Below are 22,001 nucleotides of genomic sequence, written 5' to 3'. Positions count from 1 at the left end.
AGGCCCCGGAGACCCTTGTGGGGACACGAATCCCCAGTGTGGTTGTCCCTGTGTGTGTGGTGCAAGGTGTGAGTGCGTCCCCGTGTGTGGAAGCGACCCCGTGTGTGGAAGCGACCCCGTGTGTGATTGGTGTGGTGGCGATGGTGCCGGAGTACGTGCTTCCCAGCACGCCGTGTGTGGATGAGGCACCGTGTGTGGGTGAGGCGCCGTGTGTGGATGAGGCACCGCGGGTGAGTGCCCCCGCGTGTGTGGATGAGGCACGGAGTGCGAGTGAGGCACCGCGGGTGAGTGCCCCCGCACGCGTGAGTGAACGGCCGTGTGCAAGGTCGCTGTGTGCCAGGGAGACCGTGTGTGTGAGAGAGCGGTATGTGAGGGAGATGTCGGTTGGCATGCGGGAGCACGCAGCCGCGTCTCCCGGTGTGAATGTGATGGAGTGGACTGTGTGCGTCGTAACACGCAGGTGTGCGTGGGTCGAATGGCGAAGACGGCGACAGAGGAGAGAAAGCCGGGTAGCGGCTGTAGTTGTTTCGAGGACCGTGCCGGGTTCACCCAGCAGTGAGCACGCGGTTCGTGCTGTGCAACGCACGAGACCGCCACGTGCTCGCTTGCGAGAGTGAAGTCCCGGTCCGGAAACGCACGTGGTGGATTTGCCGATCCCGCGGACGGACAAAGTTTAGGCAGGTAAATGGATTTGGACCGGACGGGTTCTCCGCGCGATCGTGTGTGTTAAGCTCCAACGGGCAAAGCACATGTGTTCGCGTGGGGAACCCCTCGAGACGTGGGGCTTGTTTTTTTATGCGCACGGTGACGCCATGGCTGCACGTGGGGTTGGAATCCGGCAGGAGGGGTATCTCTGCCGGATGGTCCCGTCCAAGGAGGGACGAGGAACACGTGCAGCTGCATGACGTCACGGGCAGTTGCAAGGTGCAAAGAGCGCGAGTTGCCGCGCAGGTGCTGCGCATGGGAAAAAAAAAAAAAAAAAAGAAAGCCAAGCCTCACTTTCGGGTGCAAAGGATTCCTGGGCAAGGGGTGAAAGACCCCCTTACCTGGGCACAGGATGGAAACTAGTTAGGGGGAAGGGTTAGCTTAGTTAGACCGACTCCATGGGGCAGGGGTAAGTCCTCATGGAGTCCGTGGAATGGATTAGTTAGAGGGATTGTAGCCAGATTTAGGTGGGGAAATAAAATGAATTTTTGAGTTAGGAGACAGAGACAGACTTGTGAATGTGTAGAGGGGACGTAGCTTAGCTACGTAGTGTTAAAAGGAACGTGCTGTAGTTTAAGGGACGACGTGGGAGCACGAGTTAGTTAGGGGATGTAGTTAGGAGGATGGCAGAGTTCAGCGGTGTGTGTGTTGAAGAGTTGTTGGTGAGTAAATTGGAAGCATGTGCTTGGTGAGTGAGTGAGGCCAGCGGGTCTGTGTGAATGGAGCGAATGGGGAATGCATGGTGCGATGAGTGATTGGGGGGAGGAGTGACTCCCGCCCAAGGGACCCCGGGGTCAGAGTAAAGTGAGTTAGCTGGGTTAGTCAAATTGAAAAATGGAGGTCGTTTTGCTGTTGGTGGGAATGTAGGCTCGAAACCCATTTGGAGGGGTGCAGGAGCCCTGTTGACGGGCTTGGGAGCGTGGCTGCGAAAGGTGAGTATCGCTGAGTGGGTACCCCGGGCACCAGGCTAGTCGGCCGCGGTAGGCCATGGGCCCATGGGGGCCGGGATAGAGTAGTGGGCACGGGTGCGCCTGCTTGGTGCGGGGGCCCGGGCGCCATTAGCCGCGTGGGCAGTGTTGTGGGCACGGGTGACCCTCGGAAAGGGGCCCGGGAGGCCGGCCTGCCACGTGTGCGTTTCAGGGAGGTGCCATGGGGGGCACTCCCCGGTGTTAGGGAGCTGGTAGGCTCGGAGGCAGTGTAGTGCCCGGGGGTGCCATAGCGGGAGATTCGGCAGAGGGTCGTGCCTGCCAGAGAGAGCCACGTGTCCCAGCCAGGAGACCGTGTGAGGGCACGGAGAGAAAATTGGGGGGCGAGGCCCGAAATTGTAAGGACACCAACACAGGCGACGGGAATCTGGGTTTATAGAACCAATAGTTTAAGCGAGAGGCGCTTGTTGAAAGCCCCGGGGTAGTTTAACAGTTAAATGGTTAGGGTAGATTAGGAGATGTACCCCTCCGCACCATCCATCCCCTCGCTGTCGTTGTGGGCCGCTGGACCCACTTGGTGTTAAGATCGCCGAACTCTGGGGAGGCCATTCTGAGGCTTCGTTGGGCCTCGACACAGGACGTTAGCTCTCCCTTGTTCCCCTCCGGGAAGGGAACGTAGGGGTTGGGAGTAGGCTAGGTGACAGGATAGGTTAGCCGAACAAAGACGATAAAGGGGGTTAGGGGACGATTTATAGAGGGGAAGTAAAAATAAAAACAACAAAAAAATAAGTTGGGGCTAAATTGGCGTTTGACAAATTAAGGGAGTGGGTATGTACAGTGACAGGCAAAGGCGATAGGTTGGGAGGGAGACGGGTAGGTAGGTCCGAGCCCGCCTTCCAAGTGGCCAGCACCACCGCACTCCCTCCACCAACTTCCACTGACGGCAAAAGCTGGCCAGCTTCATCTGCTGGCTGTGTTACTGCAAGGCCTGTGCCGGCCAGTTCATCTGCTGGCTGTTTTTCTTCGAGGCCTGTGCCGGCCTGGTTCTGCGGGCTGAGTTTGCCTGCAGCGGCCTTATTCTGCGGGCTGAGTTTGCCTGCTCACCTTTGCCATGCCATGCCCACTGCCCATGTTCACCAGCCCCGTTCAATTTTGCCCCCCCCCCCCTGTTCATTTCCATGTGCGCCAGGATCCGCAAGGCAACAGTTTGCAAGCTGCGAGAACTGCCCTGTTGGCAGCTACAACACGGGCCTGCAGTGGCGGCCCGTGCACCGTGTTTGTGTCCATGCATCCATTCGTTATGCTCATTGCGTGTGCCACTTGAGCTGGCACGGAGACTGCGTTGTGCAGCCCAAGCACCGTTGTGGTTCACTGCGTTCAGTTCAAAAGGGAAGGCCTTGGACTGCGTGTGAGCAGCCAGCCACGTTCCCTGTCACCTGCATTGTTTGAGTCAGAGACTGCATGTGGGCAGCCTGGCTCCCTGCTAACTGCTTTCTTTTTGCAGAGTTCGATGATCCTGGGCCATGGTTTAGTGTAAAATTTGAAAGTTAAGGTAAGATGTACTGTAAATATGAGTGCGCCCCCGGCATGTCTGTCTAGCGCCGGCAATTTTATTTAAGTCGTCCGTGTGAGTGAGTTTGCTTAGATAGTTACGCAGCCCTCAGGTTATTTATTTTGGGGACACGAATACCATGAATGTCGCACTCAGGGATCCGTAGGTAAAATGTACTAGGGGAAAACTACACATGATGGCACACGAAAATTTGACGACTCGGGACGAGTCTGTAAAAAGGGAAGGGGGTAGTGTTGTGGTTACCAGATTCGCAAACCACCATTCAGGTCCCTTAGGTGAGGTATCTCGGTAAGTACATGTGTAGTTAGGCCCGAACCCGTTGTCTAGTGGGAATACATGTCATTTATGCGAGCTGCGACTCTTCAGGATAGCCGTTTTTCTTTTACTATCTTTATTTTGGACCAATCGCCACCATCACAACCACAACATCAACCACCGACCACAACCACCGCTTCACCACAACCGCCACGACCTTCACGCACACCTCACAACCGTAGCATCGCCACCGTTCTTGCCCCGCTGTGGGTACCGGTGTTGGACTCATGCAGAACGCGCGTCGAACAGCGTGTACAAAATCACGGATTTTGTGCTTCAAAAACGGATCAAAAACGACACACGCCCACTTTTTGCCGTCCAATCGGTGAGCGAGGGGCGATTTGGCCCCGCCTCCAGAACGATCGATATATGCAAATTTGTGGATCAAAAAGCCTTCACGCCCACTTTTTCTCGGGCCAATGGGGAGCGAGGTGAAAGGTCAAAGGGAGGGGGTCAAAGGCGAAGTTACGGGGGGGATAAAAGGACGGTGTTCGTCAGTCAGAAGAGAGTCAGCAGGACGAGAAAGAGTCGCAAACGAGAACGAAAGAAGTCTGGAGCCCGAAGCCTGCAGTGGCTGGAGAAGCTGAAGAGAGTCGGACGAGGGGGTGCTCGCGTCGGTGCCAGGAGCTGCACGCCCGAGGGAGGCCGGCAGCGCGACCTGGCCGAGGTGGAGACGCACACCAGGGATAATAAAGATCCTCTATACCCCGAGCATCAGCAACCCCCTCCTGTTTCCTACCCGCGCTGAGATAGTGCGACCAAGGGGGCCCCGTTCCCACCCCCTGCCAGGCACTGTCCACGAGGCCCGCGGGTTGCGGGGCCATCGCCGCTCCGCGTCTCATCACCAGACGGGTAGGCCCGACCCGGTCTCGGCCCCAGGCCTACCTCATTCTTGGGGGATTTCTTTTCCTTGGTTTTGGGTATGTGTTGTCGGCGCCGTCTGTGAAGTAGAATTGTATAAGTGTTGCCGTGTGCTCGGTAGTCGGTATTAGCTCTGCACTGTGTTTTCACTTTTATGTTTGCTTTTTGTGTAAATGGAATTGTGTTTTCTTTTTTTGTGTGCATTTGGTGGAATTGTATTTGTGTGCTTTCCGTTCGTCGCGAATAAATGTGCTTTATTGTTGAACTGTTCTCCCGCTTCGCTTCGTCTTTTCCTCCATTGAATCCCCATCTTGCTTCACGTAAAGGGTTGGTAGTGGGCTGAATACGCCCGATAATTAATCGAACCGTCGAGGTCGACGATAACACCGCTCGGTTATTCTGATAGTACGGAACGGGTCGCTTAAGTGGCCCGTGTCCGAAGTCGACCTGCGGCGAGGTGCGATCGCCCGGTCTACCCTCCGCGTGGGTACTTAGGTAGTTCGAATTTGGCGAGCAACCCTATCCCACGCGGGGGCTGATTGGCTCGATCGCGGTGAGACCGAAAGGTCCACCCGTGACTGGTTCCCGGCGTTAGTCCGAGAGGGTCACGACTGGATTGTCCGTCCGGTGGGCGACGTGCCGCGATTCGAGTTACGTGGCCGTCGCACGCCGGCGGGCGCGAAGACCGCAACAATATATATATATATATATATATATATATATATATATATATATATATATATATATATATATATATATATATATACGCATACATATACATATATATATATATATATATATGCATACATATACATATACATATATATATGCATACATATACATATACATATATATCTGCATACATATACATATATATATGCATACATATACATATATATATGCATACATATACATATATATATGCATACATATACATATATATATGCATACATATACATATATATATATATATATATATATATATATATATATATATATATATATATATATATATATATATATATATATATACATGCATACATATATATCTCAACCAATGGTACTCCATCTCTTCTGGATCTGATTATGACAAATTTCCCTGAAAATATATACTGTTCTTTCTCCGCTCCAATCAGTTCTTCTGACCACGTCCTTGTCAAAGTGAACATCTCTCTGGCTGTTATTAGAGAACCACTTCAGTGCCGTTGAGTCTGTCATTTCACTCAGGTTGACTGGCAGGGTCTCCAAGCAGCCATCAAACTTATAGACTGGTCTCCTATCACTACTTTCTTCAACATCAACTCTTCCTGGGAATTCTTTCAAAGAAACTTGCTCTCCCTCATGCACAAATTTATCCCCTCTCGTGTTCAGTTGTCCTACCCTTCCTCCCGCCCTTGGTTCACTGAAGCTTGCGGTGAGGCAGTTGTCCTGAAACAACTTGCCTTTGCCTCATGGAAAGCAAACCCAACTGAGGGCAATCTCAGTTCCTTCCATAAAGCCCGGAACAAGTGTGTATCTACCCTCAGGAGAGCGAGAAAACAACATCTTTCTAATCTCAAGTCTGAACTCTCAAACCTCTCTTCCTTCTCCAAAACCTGGTGGCGTCTAATCAAATCTGTTTCAGGTGTATGTTCCCCCTCCATCCCCTCCCTTACCTCAAATGGCCGCACTGCTGATACTGCATGTTAAAGGGCTGAATGTCTGTAGTCCTTATTTGCTTCAAAATATTGTGTTCAAAACCCATCACTTTCTGTACCCACCTTACCCAGTCGCACCCAACTGTCCCCGGACTCTGTGTCCTTTTCTCCTAACAAGGTGGAGAGCTTGCTGTCAAACCTCGACTCAGATTCTGCAATCGGTCCAGACGGCATCAGCCCACGTGTCCTAAAAACCTGCTCCTCTGCTCTTGCTCACCCTCTCTCTGTTCTATTCACCCTCTCATTTGCTCAAGGTCATCTGCCATCTGCTTGGAAAGCTGCTAACATCACTGCCCTGCATAAAAAGGTGCAAAAACAGATCCCTGCAACTACAGACCAATCAGCCTTCTCCCAATCATCAGCAAGGTTATGGAATCCATCATCGCTTCAGACATTAAATCCTTCCTTTTCTCCAATGGCTCGATTTCTGATAATCAACTTGGTTTCAGACCAGGTCACTTTTCCCTGGATATGCTGCTTCTGCTCTCCCAACAATGGATGGAGGTAATCAATGCTAGTAATGAAATCAGAGCCGTATCCCAAAACATATCAGTGCTTTTGACACGGTACCCTGCCCTGCTAACCAAACTCTCTTTCCATGGTTTCCAAGCCCATCTCCACTCATGGCTTGCAGACTTCCTCTCCTGTCGCAACCAACGTGTGGCCCCAAATGGAGTTCTTTCATCCCCTACTCCTGTCCAGGCTGGAGTTCCTCAAGGCAACATTCTGGGCCCTGTTCTTTTTCTGATTTTCATCAATGATCTCTCCGACTCTCTGGAAAATCCTCTTTATCTCTTTGCTGATGACTCCACCTTCTATCGTACCATCTGTGATCCCTCAGACCAGCAAGCCGCAACTTCTTCGCTCACCACAGATCTGAGTAAAATCACAAACTGATCCAACACGTGGAACATGTCTTTCAATCCTGACATATCTCACATACTCACTATGTCTCCACGAAAAGACAGTTTAGAACCCCCCCCCCCCCCAATCAACTTTCTCAACAATCCTCTTGAAGTCCTTTCATTCAAGCTTCTGAGTCTCACTATCTGCCATGATCTTTCCTGCCAATTTGGCCTCCAAAGCCAGTCGTCGAGTGGAAATCCTCCATCGTGCAAAATCCTTCCTCGGCCCACCTGAGCTCCTGACCACATACAAAGCTTTTGTCCGCAGCCTGATGGAGTACTGCTCTCTCCTCTGGGTTGGTGCTCCTGCATCCCACCTTTCTCAGCTTCACGCTGTGGAAACCAAGGCTTTTCGGATCATTGGTGTCTCCCGCGATGAGGCTGAGTCTTTGGGCCTCTCACTGCAGGCAGGTCGTTGGTCTTTCTGTCTTCTACCGTCTCTCCAGTCTCCCCACCCCCACCCCACCCCTAATTTCTGCAGGGTGCTCAAGGTCCTGCAGCAACCCCCCTAAAACTACAAAAATCAAGAATCACTGCTCACCTTCCCCCTTTCATTCCTCTTTTTTATCATGATTGGAATAAACTCCCACACTCTGTTCAATCCCATTCTTCCCTCCAGACCTTCAAAACAGCTGTTAACCACCACCTCTTATCTTCCCCCCATCCAAATCCTCAATCTTTTCTACCCCTTCCTTTTCTACAGGACAAACCATTGTCCTGTCATATTTAAAAAAAAGTGTTAAACAAATCAAAATATATGTTATATTTTAGATTCTTCAAAGTAGCCACCCTTTGCCTTGATGACAGCTTAGCACACTCTTGGCATTCTCTCAACCAGCTTCATGAGGTAGTCACCTAGAATGCTTTTCCAACAGTCTTGAAGGAGCTCCCACATATGCTGAGCACTTGCTGGCTGATTTTCCTTCACTCTGCAGTCAACTCATCCCAAATCATCTCAATTGGGTTTCGGTCGGGTGATTGTGGAGGCCAGGTCATCTGATGCAGCACTCCATCACTCGCCTTCTTGGTCAAATAGCCCGTTAATCCACCCCAAACCCACCTCCTTCAAATTCCTTGTAATGTCAATCTTGATTCCCTCATGTTCCCCGCTCCATCCCTCTGCTTTCCACAGATCTCCTAATGTCTCTGTTCCCCACTGTTTTGTCCTTCCCACTCCCGCCCCTCTTGTCTCATGCCCCCCTTGCTGTGCGTTGTGTGTTAGCCCTCATTCGAGCCTCGATAAGGTATACAAAAAAAAAAACCATGAAAACAACACCCAATCACATCTCTCACCCATAATTGGAGGGAATAACCAATCAGCTCTCACCTCATCAATTACCCCAGGTGGCTAGGATTATTTAAATTAACTCCACCCATGATCTTCTCGCTGAAGGAGAGCATGAGAGGAGTTAATTTATGTAATCCTTGCCTCCTGGGGCCTTTCTTAGTGGCTTTATACAGATTGAGTCGAGGTGCACTGTGATTGGCTCTGGGAACTGATGTTGATACACGCTTATTACTGTACCCGTTTCCCTGTTCTTCGACTTCCAAAATAAAAAGTAGAGCTACACACAATGCAACAAAAAGTGGGCCTCAGGCCGGCTTGCCAGTAATGGAATGAAATCCCAAAAGGCATGGATAACCTTTGGAATACGAGAACATATTTATGACACATAAGCACATGATACGAGCAGGGCTCCGGATTGAGAAAAGAAAGAGAAGAGCAGATGATAACAGAGAGAATTATGGGGAGGAGAGAATATGGGAGGAATGACCAAGAGAGGAAAGAGATATTGGGAGGGGGTAGGATAAAGGAAGGGAAAGGGCATTCATGGAGCACATGGCAAAAGGGATGGAGGAAAAGAGGGTTAAAAAAACGTATTTACGTACGTAATAAGTATATGTTCCATTATTAGAGAGTGGACGGTTAACAAAATGGAAGAATGAGATATACTCACATCCACAAAGTTTGCATTTATGTAGTCACTGCCTTTTCGCTCTCGGCCCAGCCTTCGGAGCTTGACTCGAGTGTGGTCAACTGTTCAGGAAAGCACAGTTACGTCACAAATCTTGAATGGTCCACATCAATTCAGTCACTCCATGCAGTTCACACAATGTATTGTGCTCCACTGGGGATCAGAGATGGTGTTTGTAAGTGTGTACGAAATAATCCACACAGTTAAATGGTCCGATATTCTACTTAAGTACGATTCTGCTGCAGAGGTGGTTACAGGCTGCATGGGAAAAGCAGCTGCATGAAAATATATTTTATATTTTAGATTCTTCAAAGTCGCCACCATTTGCCTTGATGACACCTTTGCACACTCTCGGCATTCTCTCAACCAGCTTCATGGGGTAGTCACCTGGAATGCTTTTCCAGCAGTCTTGAAGGAGTTTCCGCATATGCTGAGCACTTGCTTGCTGATTTTCCTTCACTCTGCGGTCAACTAATCCCAAACCATCTCAATTGGATTTAGGTCGGGTGATTGTGGAGGCCAGGTCATCTGATGCAGCACTCCATCACTCGCCTTCTTGGTCAAATAGCCCTTACACAGCCTGGAGGTATGTTTTGGGTCATTGTCCTGTTGAAGAACAAATGATGGTCCCACTAAGCGCAAACCAGATGGGATGGCGTATCGCTGCAGAATGCTGTGGTAGCCATGCTGGTTAAATGTGCCTTGAATTCTAAATAAGTCACCGACAGTGTCACCAGCAAAGCACCCCCACACCTCCTCCTCCATGCTTCATGGTGGGAACCACACATGCAGAGATCATCCGTACACCTTCTCTGCGTCTCACAGAGACACGGCGGTTGGGACCAAAAATCTCAATTTTGGACTCGTCAGACCAAAGGACAGATTTCCACCGGTCTAATGTCCATTGCTCGTGTTTCTTGGCCCAAGCAAGTCTCTTCTTCTTATTGGTCTTCTTCAGGAGTGGTTTCTTTGCTGCAATTCGACCATGAAGGCCTCAATCATGCAGTCTCTGAACAGTTAATGTTGAGATGTGTCTGTTACTTGAACTCTGTGAAGCATTTCATTGGGCTGCAATCTGAGGTGCAGTTAATTGGCGATTTCTGAGGCTGGTAACTAATATACCTGTCCTCTGGGTCTTCCTTACCTGTGGTGGTCCTCATGAGAGCCAGTTTCATCACAGCGCTTGATGGTTTTTGCGACCGCACTTGAAGAAACTTTCAAAGTTCTTGAAATTTTCTGGATTGACTGACCTTCATGTCTTGAAGTATTGATGGACTGTCGTTTCTCTTTGCTTCGTTAAGTTGTTATTGCCATAACATGGACTACTACAGTGCAGACACAATAATGGTCTTTCACCAAATAGGGCTATTTACTGTATACCAACCCTACCTTGTCACAACGCAACTGATTGGCTCAAATGCATTAAGAAGGAAAGAAATTCCACAAATTACCTTTTAACAAGGAACACCTGTTAATGGAGAAGCATTCCAGGTGACTACCTCATGAAGCTGGTTGAGAGAATGCCAAGAGTGTGCAAAGCTGTCATCAAGGCAAAGGGTGGTGACTTTGAAGAATCTAAAATATAAAATATATTTTGATTTGTTTCACACTTTGTTGGTTACTACATAATTCCATATGTGTTGTTTCATGGTTTTGATGTTTTCACGATTATTTTACAATGTAGAAAATCGCAAAAAAATAAAGAAAAACCCTTGAATGAGTCTGTGTGTCCATATATATATATATATATATATATATATATATATATATATATATATATATATATATATATATATATATATATATTGCCAGGTGGTGTGGAGAATTGGGATTCTCATGTGTGTGCTAATTATGAATGTCTGCAGTGGAGGAACTCGGGTGCAGTTTGAAACAGCGAAGGGCTTATGTTCGGCAGCATTTCATGGGTGCTTTATGCAGCTTCCCCAGCGAGAAGAGTGGGAGTGTGTGTGTGTGTGTGTGTGTGTGTGTGTGTGTGTGTGTGTGTGTGTGTGTGTGTGTGTGTGTATATGTGTGTGCATGTGTGTGCGTGTGCGTGTGCGTGTGTGTGTGTGTGTTGATATATGCGTATGTATGCTCATGGACAAGTTTCTGTTGTTGGCTGTTATCTCCCCACGTGGGAGGGTTTCAGGAGGTGGAACGGATTACAAAATGCAACAAACACCAATTCCAATGTTTTGAGCATTACTTCCATTTTAGTTCCTACGTTCGATAGTGCTGGTTTAGTTATACCACACTCTGTTATATGGTGTCGATGCTGCTGATGCAGTTTCTTGGTAAGAGTTATACTGGTTGATTTGCCATTGCATTCCCAGCAGTAGTTTTGGCAGGAATTTGGAATTTGTTCAAATGCCAGTTGTAACTTGCCTACTCTTCGTAAAGGACACAGTGGTATATTTATCGTCCCCCAAATAATGCCGACAGACGGGACACCCAGTTTAACGTCTATCCGAGGGACGACACACGCACTGATGGATCACCCTGCCTGTGAAGCACTGAGACGACAGTTTACAGCTGTGTCGGGATTCATACCCAGGCTCGAAGGTTTAGAGGTGAGTGTGCATACCTTTAGTGAGTCTTGACCATCATACCCAGCCCTGTTCAATGGTAGTGGATGTTTGTTTCAGAAAAAAATATTTTTCTTTTAAAACATTATACACGCCAGCTATGTTGATTCAGAAAAACTGATTTTGCTTGAAAAACGTGGTGGCGGACATTATGAGTGTCTGACAACATAATGGAGACATCTCGTTCTGGAATCAAACTCTTCAAAATAAACCAGAGCCAAGGGATTCAGCACAGACGTTTTTGCTTTTCTTTGTTGATTCCAGCCAGTGTCACGATTTAGCTTTCGGGTTAAAAAAAAACAAACAAACCCCAAACACCTTGCAGTGCCATCCTAAGGAGGAGGCATTACATAATCTTTCATAACGCACTTCACCGCAAGTTAAAGTGCGTGCATCGACCGGCCTCGTGCTTGTGAAATTGGGTTTTACAACCACAGATATATTCGTGCTGAGATCTGTGATACAATGGGAATTTTAGTTGTGTTGATGCATATTTGAATGGCATCACCGCATGGAACTCACATGCCATGATGTTCACGTAACGGTTCTTGTTTTTGTTGTCTGGACGGTTTGTTTCCTCTGCCAAGAGGCTCTGGCTCTGAGCATACTGTTGGATTTCCTTTGGGCACAACGGAGAAACGGAGAGACAAAAATCTGATTCAGAAATGGTGAATTTTTTTTACCAATAAGCAAAATGGAGTAAAATAAACATGACTGTCTATGCTGTAGGCATTGCCCGATGAGTGGGAACGCAGGCATTAAAGCTCGTTGAGTTTGTGGGTGCTGTGCAGGTGGGTGACGTGCTGCCATTTGCCTCAAACTCCCGACCGAAGCCACGCTGGCCATCGACGTGGAGAGACTCCATGTGTTTGGGAAACTGACTGACCGGTATCCCCTCGAGCTCCTCATCTGCAGCACACGCAGTACAAAGCATCAGTTTCAGTCGGACCACATTCTGGTCCGACGATGGTTTATACAAATTATTTGTTTTTGTGTAAAGGTGAAGAGGCTTACATGATGTGATGTTCGGCTGATGTATAAAGCTGTATATATCACGGGGTTGAACGACACTTGGTGGAGATTTCTAACTAAAACTATACATCATTGACATGACGACACGCCTCGGCACATTGGGATGATGTCATCGCAGCATGATGTCACAGTTGCATATGTTTGTGTGACCGAATTATGCTACGTGCGTGGAAAAGTAAAAAAAAGATGAGGTGGACAATATCTAAATAAAATCTTTTAAAATACAAAAATATAACATTAGCAAAATAAAAAATATACATATACATTAACGCATACAGTATCTCTATAATAAAAGCTCTTCCAACCATTGATTGGCTCACTCACTCACTCACTCACTACTCACTGATATTAAAGATCGGTATCTTAGCGGGTGACGTAGAAAGCTGAAATTTTATGTGCCGATGGACATCGAAGTCGATACGCCGGAACAATTCACAGAATCATTGGACAACACACATAAACTAGAAGGGCACTCGGTAGAGCGCATACCTACGCCACGCAATGCCGGATCCACGAGAACATATCGGGCCCAATACATTTTTGAAATCTCATGCTATATATCTTTTTTAGCCCCATCTCTCAATGGTGAAGACTCACTTTTGAAATTAAATAATTGTCGTATCCAGATCCGGATTCGGATCTACACCAAAATCGAATCAATTCGCCCTTGTCACACACACACACACAACCTGTCCACCAAGTTTCAACCGAATCCGTCAACAACAATTTGAGATGTCCTGTACACAGACAAACAAATAGACAAAAGGGGGTGAAAACATAACCACCTTCACCTTTGGTGGCGGAGGTAATAAAACAAAATAAATGAAAAAAATGAATAAAATTAATGCAGGTGAGCAACCCGAGACAATGCAGAAGCACGGTTCCTTATTGCTTACAATGTGTAAGCATACCCCGCCAGTACACATACAAGACTGTTATGGTAGAGAGATAAAAACCAACCAAAGACATCTTGTTAATAATCCTTCCAATCCCTCCCTCAAAACCCCTCAACCCACTTGTACAGAGAAGCCTGCTGGCGGCCACTATTTTTTAACCGCCTCTCTTACAGCCCAGCTCTCTCTCTCCTCTCTCTCCTCTCTCTCCTCTCTCTCCTCTCTCTCCTCTCTCTCCTCTCTCTCCTCTCTCTCCTCTCTCTCCTCTCTCTCCTCTCTCTCCTCTCTCTCCTCTCTCTCCTCTCTCTCCTCTCTCTCCTCTCTCTCCTCTCTCTCTCTCTCTCTCTGTTCTCGCAGTCTTCGACTCTCCCCAACTCCTCCACACTTTCTTCCAGTAAACCACTGCTGTTTAAACTCCCAAAATCCAGGCTTTTCACTCATTTGTGGAACTGCCTCTGGAAAGGGATCAATCCCACTCTTCCTTCCAGAGTTAAAGCAAAGCGGTGCATCACCATCTCACATCACTCTCCATCCTTACCTGTGATCCCAATCCCTACCTGTGATCCCCATCCCCACAACTGCTGGGAAGGGCATGCCTGCTTGTCCCGCATGGATGGTGTGCCATGTGCCCCTTCTGCATTGGCAGTCATCAGCGCTTTGGGAAGACGTCTGCGAACTGCTCCCCAGGATGCAGGGTTGGCCTGGTCACCGCCTAGAGGACGGGTAGTCTCCGACAAACCGTGGTCGTCACGGCCCGGGTGACTTGGCAAGGCACAGAAAGGAGCAAGATCGGGCCATTTGGGAGTTTTAATGCTCTGCGTTCATGTCTCCTTTTTCGGGCTCGGCCATGGACCATTGATCCATGCTGAATGAGGGAAGAGTCAGAGTCCCAACTTGGGGACTGGACTTTGTAAAGCTAGTTAAGGCAGGAATTTATCCAGGGTGCTGGTATACTCATCTCCTATTAGCAAAGGATAACATGGTATCTTTAAGGTGCACCAGTAATAAATGCTCATCAATAGATCCCCAGCTTAACATCCCATCCGATGGAGGGCACACTCATTGACACAACACCCTGCATCTGAATAACCAGTCCGACAGTTTATAGTCAGGTGAACATCAAACACAAAAGAGACTGTTCAAAGGGAAGTGTGTTACCTCTGTGCCATCCCTTCGGACTGAAGAATTCGTCTACAGTTGTACAAGTTGGACTCAGCGGTGGCACGATGGTGAGAATATCTGCTCCGAGTCTGGAACATCGGAGGTTCAAACCACGGCCGAGTTATTCCACAGACTTTAAAAATGATACATAGACCCCATAGATTGGCATTGATGGGGAGAAGGGAACTCCTCGGCAGCTGCACCAAGTGCAGAGAGAGAAGTGACGTCATAGCCACTGGCACCAAAAGTGCTCTCAAAAGTTAGTCACTCCCCCCAGTAGCTGTGTGTGGTGTGTGGTGTGTGGTGTGTGGTGAGTGTGTGTGTGTTTCAGCATTTACATTAGCCTTAGACCTTGTAGGAAAATAAAACTTGACCTTGATATACAGGGTGGTTCAAAAGTCTAGAGCCACAGGATTAATATTGCATGAAGTCAATCAAAACATGCAAGGACTAAAAACAATGCTTTCTGAAAGTAAAGATTATTTATTTATTAATCGATTACCATGCGAGATTACCACTGATGGAGTATGTTACGGTAAATGTTCGCGTCGTCGGCCATTAATGTGCGGGAACTTTTCGATTCGACGTACACACGATTTTTGGACATCATGATGATAAGCGATGCACGGAGGATGCTCTCAAATTCCTCCAGTTTCTTTGAATCGCTTAATAATTTTTTTTCCAACAGCTTCCTGAGTAATTGAGCAGCTTTCATTGAATTTGGCGGCAATTGATGGGTTTGAAGAGCCTGGCCTTCCATTCATCAAAACAAGCTCCACTCTCTTACATTTTGTTAATTTTGCTGCCATCGGCTATCTGGAAAGAAAGATGGGGTAATTAATTTTTTAATACACATATTCACAATAATATATAAGATTAAAAACAAAACAAACGGCAGAACGAGAGGGGGGAAACACACAACGATGGGGTTGAGGGACAAAATAGAGATTTCGAAGATAAGGGATGTGAGTGAGGGAGGATGAGGACTTGGGGAGGACACAAGGGGTGGACAAGATGGATACGGAAACAAACTGTCAGCAAGGAAGAACTGGAAAGTTGGAAAGACGTGGGCTTGGGGAGAGTTGACGGGGGTAGAAAAGATCATGGTTTTCGATGGGGGATGATGTGAGATGAAAACCTGGAGGGAAGAATGAGATTGAAGAGAATGCAGAAGTTGGTTACACAGACGGGATAAAAGAGGAACGAATGAGTGGAGGTGAGCAATGACCCTGTATTTGGGAGTTTCACCAGAAGAGGGTTGATGGTGGACTGCATGCACCCCACAGAAACCTGGGTGGGACGGATAGAGCACGGAAAGGGCGGAGGGTGCAAGAGCAGAAAGGAGACGGTAGAAGACAGAGAAGAGAGACCACCGACTCGTCTGCGATGCGAAAGTGATACAAACTTACCGGAAGTCTGCACTTTGCAAAGAAGTAAAACTTGTTTACTCAGAGCAGATGTCAGTTTAAAACACGGACCAATAACAAGGACCCTCTGCATATCCCCGAAGCAGGGTGAATAATCTATTCCTGAGGGCTGAGAAAGTCAAACAACCTTCACATCCCTCAGGGGAAGATCACCAAATCTGACACGTCAGTTCTTCCTCATTGTGCAGAAACTGGGCCATTCAAACACTAAGACTCTTGTGCGCACCTTCATCCTCAATCGAGCCTAATCCCCTCATCTCCACAGGAGGCATCGACCAACACGTGATCACGGGGAATGGAGTTGTGCAAACCTGCTGCGGTAGGATAAAAATGGCTGAACAAATTATACCTTCTTCAAACCGCAATTGAAAATCAATAAGGAAAATTCCAGAACAACAGGTTACCATGATTCTTATATACAAGATGTCTACAAAAGCTGTCCTCCTCCAACTCCATCACATGTGTGACCTTGTAATAATGCCACAAGCATGATCATGCCCTGGATGGTGGGTGCTCGTTTGAGAGCAGGAGCATTTCATTCATCAACAATTGGTCAGCTTCATATAATGAAGAATCGCACAGGAACTTCACTTGAAAACCCCTCCTGATGTTTCTTTCGCCTCGTCTTTGATAGCTGCTCAACTACCGGGCTTCGTGAAAGTTCATGCACCGTCAATGTTTCCTCCTTAAATGACTCGGCTCAGCAAGTTCGAGAACATAATGGTGAGCGCGTCACTCGAGTATGGGGTGAGCGGTCCATTCAGAACGCACGGTTTGTCCAAATCTTTTACCCAGCTGGCCAGGCCTGACTTTTAATTGGAGCTCGTTAAGAATGTTGAACTTGGCTGGGGTGCCGGTGATAACTCGTCTACTTTTAGCGAACAACACCTTCCTCCAGCAATCAATGCGAGTGGACGAGTCCCAGGCTTAACATCCTATCCGATGGACTGATTGCTGCAAACCACCTACAGGAAAGGAATTGTCTGAAATAGTCGGGTTGGGAATCAAACCCAGGCTTGATAGCTCAAAGATAAGTGTTCCAGCTCTCAGATATGCCACCAGTCAACTTTCTTACTATTTATAAAACGAATTATTGCTTTTCGCTTGCAGATCTGCAAAGAGAGGATTTTTAAAAGCTCTTTGTACTCTCTTGCCGACTTCTATTTGCTTACGTTTCTTTATTGTCCATCTAGGCTCTACTGCAAGTGCTTTTAAAGTGCAAATCAAAAATGGAAAGCCGTGCAATAAACACCGACTCGAGCCCAAGTTAAAAAGGTCAAAAACGAAGGTTTTAGCTTTCTCAGAATGCAGCTCTTTTTTTTTTTTTGCGCCAAAACTTCAGCACAAACTTTTAGAGTTGAACAAGTTACAACATAGTTGCAGTTAAAGCCCTTTATCATCGTGTGGTGTGTTTGGACAATAGCGATGGCTATCTTCATCCCTGTTGAAAAGTTGCCGCAGCTGTCATTTGCACAACATTTGCAGTGTGATGACACTTGTTCCAGGTCGGAGCGTGGGCGAGGAATATGGCTGCCTGATTTTTATCGGCTGCGTCTGGTGGTCAGGATAGACTGGAAAAACAGATGTAACGTGGGTTTCGACTCGGAGTATAAACCTGACGGGGAAAAAAGGAATCCGCAGAAATGGTTCATGAGCTGAACTCGCAGCAGGTCAAAGAGTTTGCAAACAATAGGACTTGGCGGTGATGGTAAGAGCGCTCGCTCTGAGTCTGGGAGGTCGGCAGTTCGAATCCTGACCGAGTTCATACCAAAGACTTTAAAAATGGGACGTGCTGCTTCCTTGCTTCATTCATGCTCAGTATTTAAAAAGGACAGAGCATGTAGAAACAACCATAGCTTGGCAATCAAAGTACAGATGTCGATTAGCCCAATGGTCTCCTCCTGCATTGAAATTCCTTGAAAGGGACTCATATTATTTATTTTAGCACAGGTATGTATCCCTTAACAAAGGAAAGTATTCTTTTAGCAGTGAAATCTCCAAAAGAGACAGCTGGGATTAGTGTAAGAATTTTAAAATTCCGATGCGTATTGACCTTAACAAATAAAAGATAGTTTGTACAGAAGTATAATGGTTGTCTGTTATTGTTTTTGATGGTGGCCGAAGGCTCACAGACCAGTTTGTACAGGAACGAGATGCAGGACAGGGACGGTAAAAGACATCGCTGCACATTTACACGAATCACAGGGACATCAGGAAACAATGGACAAATCAAGCGTGTGTAATCTATTTGAACCATAGGATCCCAGCATCATGAGCAAAGTGCTTAAATGGGAAAGGCAACGAGGCCAAAGCAAATGACAGAAGTCAGAAGTTCTGAACAAGAAAGCTGTCGTGCATAGCACGATACTTGCAAAATCCATAAAAACAAATTTAACCTTAAAAATAATTGCTGGTTAATTATTAAATGACCAAATATGCAACTCCCCTTCAAATTTCAAGACAATTTTAGAAATCCGGCCAATGTCGACTTTTTGGCGTACGTTGACCTCAAGAATACTTGTTCGTTGAATTCAGTAATCTCACATGCAAATCCTCTTCAAATTTCAAGTCAATCGGAGGAAAATTGAGTGTATAAAGAAATTTGACAAAGTTGTTGACCTTTGGCCTATGTTGACGTTTTGGTCCATGTTGACCTCAAAAATAATTGGCTCGTTGAATTCAGTGACCTGAAATATAAATCCCCTTCAAATATCAAGTCAGTCGGATGAAAATTGAGTATTTCAGAAATCTGGCCTTTGTTGACCTTTTGGCCTAAGTTGACCTCAAAAATAATAATTGGTGGTTGAATTCAGTGACCGGATCTGCAAATCCTGTTCAAGTTTCTAGTCAATTGAATGAAAACCGGAGGATTTTAGAAATTACACAAAGTTGTTGACCTTTTCACCTCAAAAACAACAGGCTTCTTGCTTATGATGAACTCTACCGGGTGGTGAAGGTTCGTGAAGATCGGGTTAAAATTGTGACCTGTAGGCGACAAACATAAAAACAAACAAACAGACAGACAGACAGACAAGATAACGCACAAGACCAAGCAAGATACTTGAAAAATCCTCGATTTTCACATGTACCAAGCCCCAATTACCAATCAAACGTCCCATCACAGTGCCCGCCAGGAGATCACTTGGGGTTTTGTGAACTTTTTGAAAGCTATAGTCTATCCCTTTTTTTTTTTTTTAGTTGCAGTGATTGAAAGAGTCATCGTTAATCCTTTGATCCATGAACATGCGCAATACACGAGTGCAGATAACAGGCCTGTACGGGCCAGATGGTAGACTGCACTGTTACAGTGAAGCAAGTAAATGCTGATTTGAACCGGCGTCGCTCAAACACTGTCCAGATGCCATAACTACTCAAAAAAAAACACACACACACACACACACACACACACACACACACACACACACACACACACACACACCAAACTGCATTCCGGTTGATTGGAGCAAACATGGCAAGACAGATGGGCCAAATCGCAACCGTGATTGTGGCAAACAAAGCTAATGGCATAATGACGTTATTAACAATGTACTCCACCCGACAATTTGTGTGCACCACACGAGGTATCGGTTTTTGCCTACCTCCACGTGCACCTGGTTAAAGGTAAAAAAAAAAAAATTAACAATTAATTTTGGCATTTGATGGGAAATTATCATGAATGCCACCCAATGGTAACCCAATTTTCGCCAATGTATGGAGCCTAAAAGGCTGCAAGACAGGATAGCTGAGAGGTGGCACACTCACCTTTTACTCCCGGCCTGACTACAAACTGTCGTCATGAGACCTTGCAGGCAGGCGTTGCATCGATGAGTGTGCCATCCTTTGGATGGAGGATGTTCGAGGAGCTGTTTGGTCTTTACGAACCCCCTTATGGATGTGGGAAAACCAACCGTACCTTTCAAACAGAGTATGCCATTGCGTGTTGATGCTCTGGCTGAATTAGAAATGCCTACAACGGTTGAGGGCTGCGGGCTGCTTCAGCAGCACCTTGCAATGGAGTGGTGTGACCCGCTCAGGGCAAATTCTCACCGAGGAAAACCTTCATGACCGGGTGTATCTCCTGTGCCACCAAATTAGCTAAATCCTAATCATCAAAACATCCTTAACAACCAGATAAATAGTTAGGAAAACGAGACATGCTAGCGAAGCTCTCACCGGAGATGGCGGTCAACGGGACCGTAGGGATGACCCGCGGAGAGTCGCTGTCTTCCACGTAGAAATGAGCCGTCTGGAAACATTTCCTGGCAAGGACAGGTGAGAGAATGCAGGTAAGTCTTTATGTGCATGCTTTGGATCCGATAACCGTCATCGTTCATACACTCACTGAAGAAACCACGAAGCGATGAGAAGATCAGGCGTGCTCCATGGAAATGATAAACACTGTGCCCGAGATACCACCATATATGGTATTATCATCACAATACAAGCAATGCAATGATCACAAATATCAGCATCGCTCAGCGACAGTCACAGACAAAATGTTTTTCGGATTATTTGTACATCTTAAGTGTCTTAAAGTGCCTTCAGCTGAATGAAGACGCCACTTCACACACCACTCAATCAGTGCTAGGGAGTGTTCGTGAGTGTTAGTCTTGGCAGACTGCCAAATGCACATCGTCGACGTACAATAATTCTTGTCGTTGTATCATGGGCACTTCCCATTGCTGAGAATGCTGTCTGAAGAGCCCTCAGGAAGTTCAGCAATGTATAACTTAGCCAGGGCACCGGCACACAATGGCATATTCTTTTCGAAAAGTATCGTGGCAACTTTCATGGATCCACAAGCCCGTGTTAGTAGATGGGACAGCCGGCTCAATGTCTCCTCGAAAGGACATTAATGCAACGCCCTGAGAGATGCCAGGATAACAGTTGGAGTTTACAGTCGGGTGAGGAATGAAACGCGGACGAGGCAGCTCAAAATCAAGTCGACGACCTCAGAGTCTCACGTGCTTCCTTACTTATTAATAATAATAATAATATTAATAACATTAATAATAATACGAGTTCCCTCCAGTAGACAAACCTAATAAGGGGCCTCTAATTTATTATATACATATGTGGTGGGGTTTTCTTTTTTGGGGGATGGGAATTTATAACATTGCTACGTATAATTCCGATTCAGATTCTCCCGGTGTGGCACACTCTAGGTTAAAGTGCGTGCGATACATCGAGTGTACCTGTGATATAACCGTCAATTCTACAAGGCAGACAGAAGGATCCGATAACCGTCATCGTTCATACACTCACTGAAGAAACCACGAAGCGATGAGAAGATCAGGCGTGCTCCATGGAAATGATAAACACTGTGCCCGAGATACCACCATATATGGTATTATCATCACAATACAAGCAATGCAATGATCACAAATATCAGCATCGCTCAGCGACAGTCACAGACAAAATGTTTTTCGGATTATTTGTACATCTTAAGTGTCTTAAAGTGCCTTCAGCTGAATGAAGACGCCACTTCACACACCACTCAATCAGTGCTAGGGAGTGTTCGTGAGTGTTAGTCTTGGCAGACTGCCAAATGCACATCGTCGACGTACAATAATTCTTGTCGTTGTATCATGGGCACTTCCCATTGCTGAGAATGCTGTCTGAAGAGCCCTCAGGAAGTTCAGCAATGTATAACTTAGCCAGGGCACCGGCACACAATGGCATATTCTTTTCGAAAAGTATCGTGGCAACTTTCATGGATCCACAAGCCCGTGTTAGTAGATGGGACAGCCGGCTCAATGTCTCCTCGAAAGGACATTAATGCAACGCCCTGAGAGATGCCAGGATAACAGTTGGAGTTTACAGTCGGGTGAGGAATGAAACGCGGACGAGGCAGCTCAAAATCAAGTCGACGACCTCAGAGTCTCACGTGCTTCCTTACTTATTAATAATAATAATAATATTAATAACATTAATAATAATACGAG

The 22,001-nt window shown here is 46.7% G+C and overlaps 1 protein-coding gene across 8 annotated transcripts in view; it reads right to left on the bottom strand.

The window, feature by feature from the left end:
* The window catches only part of LOC147033272 (receptor-type tyrosine-protein phosphatase gamma-like), a 176,220-nt gene that overhangs the window by 29,929 nt on the left and 124,290 nt on the right, over window positions 1-22,001 (bottom strand). For all 8 annotated transcript variants that reach the window (XM_085871474.1, XM_085871475.1, XM_085871476.1 and 5 more), the window contains 4 exons: window positions 20,230-20,315; window positions 12,358-12,452; window positions 12,066-12,162; window positions 8,941-9,020 (listed from right to left, as the gene is read on the bottom strand). In XM_085871474.1, the coding sequence (XP_085727600.1) occupies window positions 8,941-9,020; window positions 12,066-12,162; window positions 12,358-12,452; window positions 20,230-20,315 (358 nt within the window). The remainder of the gene's footprint in view (window positions 1-8,940; window positions 9,021-12,065; window positions 12,163-12,357; window positions 12,453-20,229; window positions 20,316-22,001) is intronic.

The sequence above is a fragment of the Eptatretus burgeri genome, chromosome 2 (assembly GCF_056783735.1).
Source record: "Eptatretus burgeri isolate ZD-2024b chromosome 2, Ebu_testis_v1, whole genome shotgun sequence".
NCBI classification, from domain to species: domain Eukaryota; kingdom Metazoa; phylum Chordata; class Myxini; order Myxiniformes; family Myxinidae; genus Eptatretus; species Eptatretus burgeri.
The sequence above is the reverse complement of the archived record's forward strand: the minus strand, read 5'-3'. Positions and strand labels throughout refer to the sequence as shown.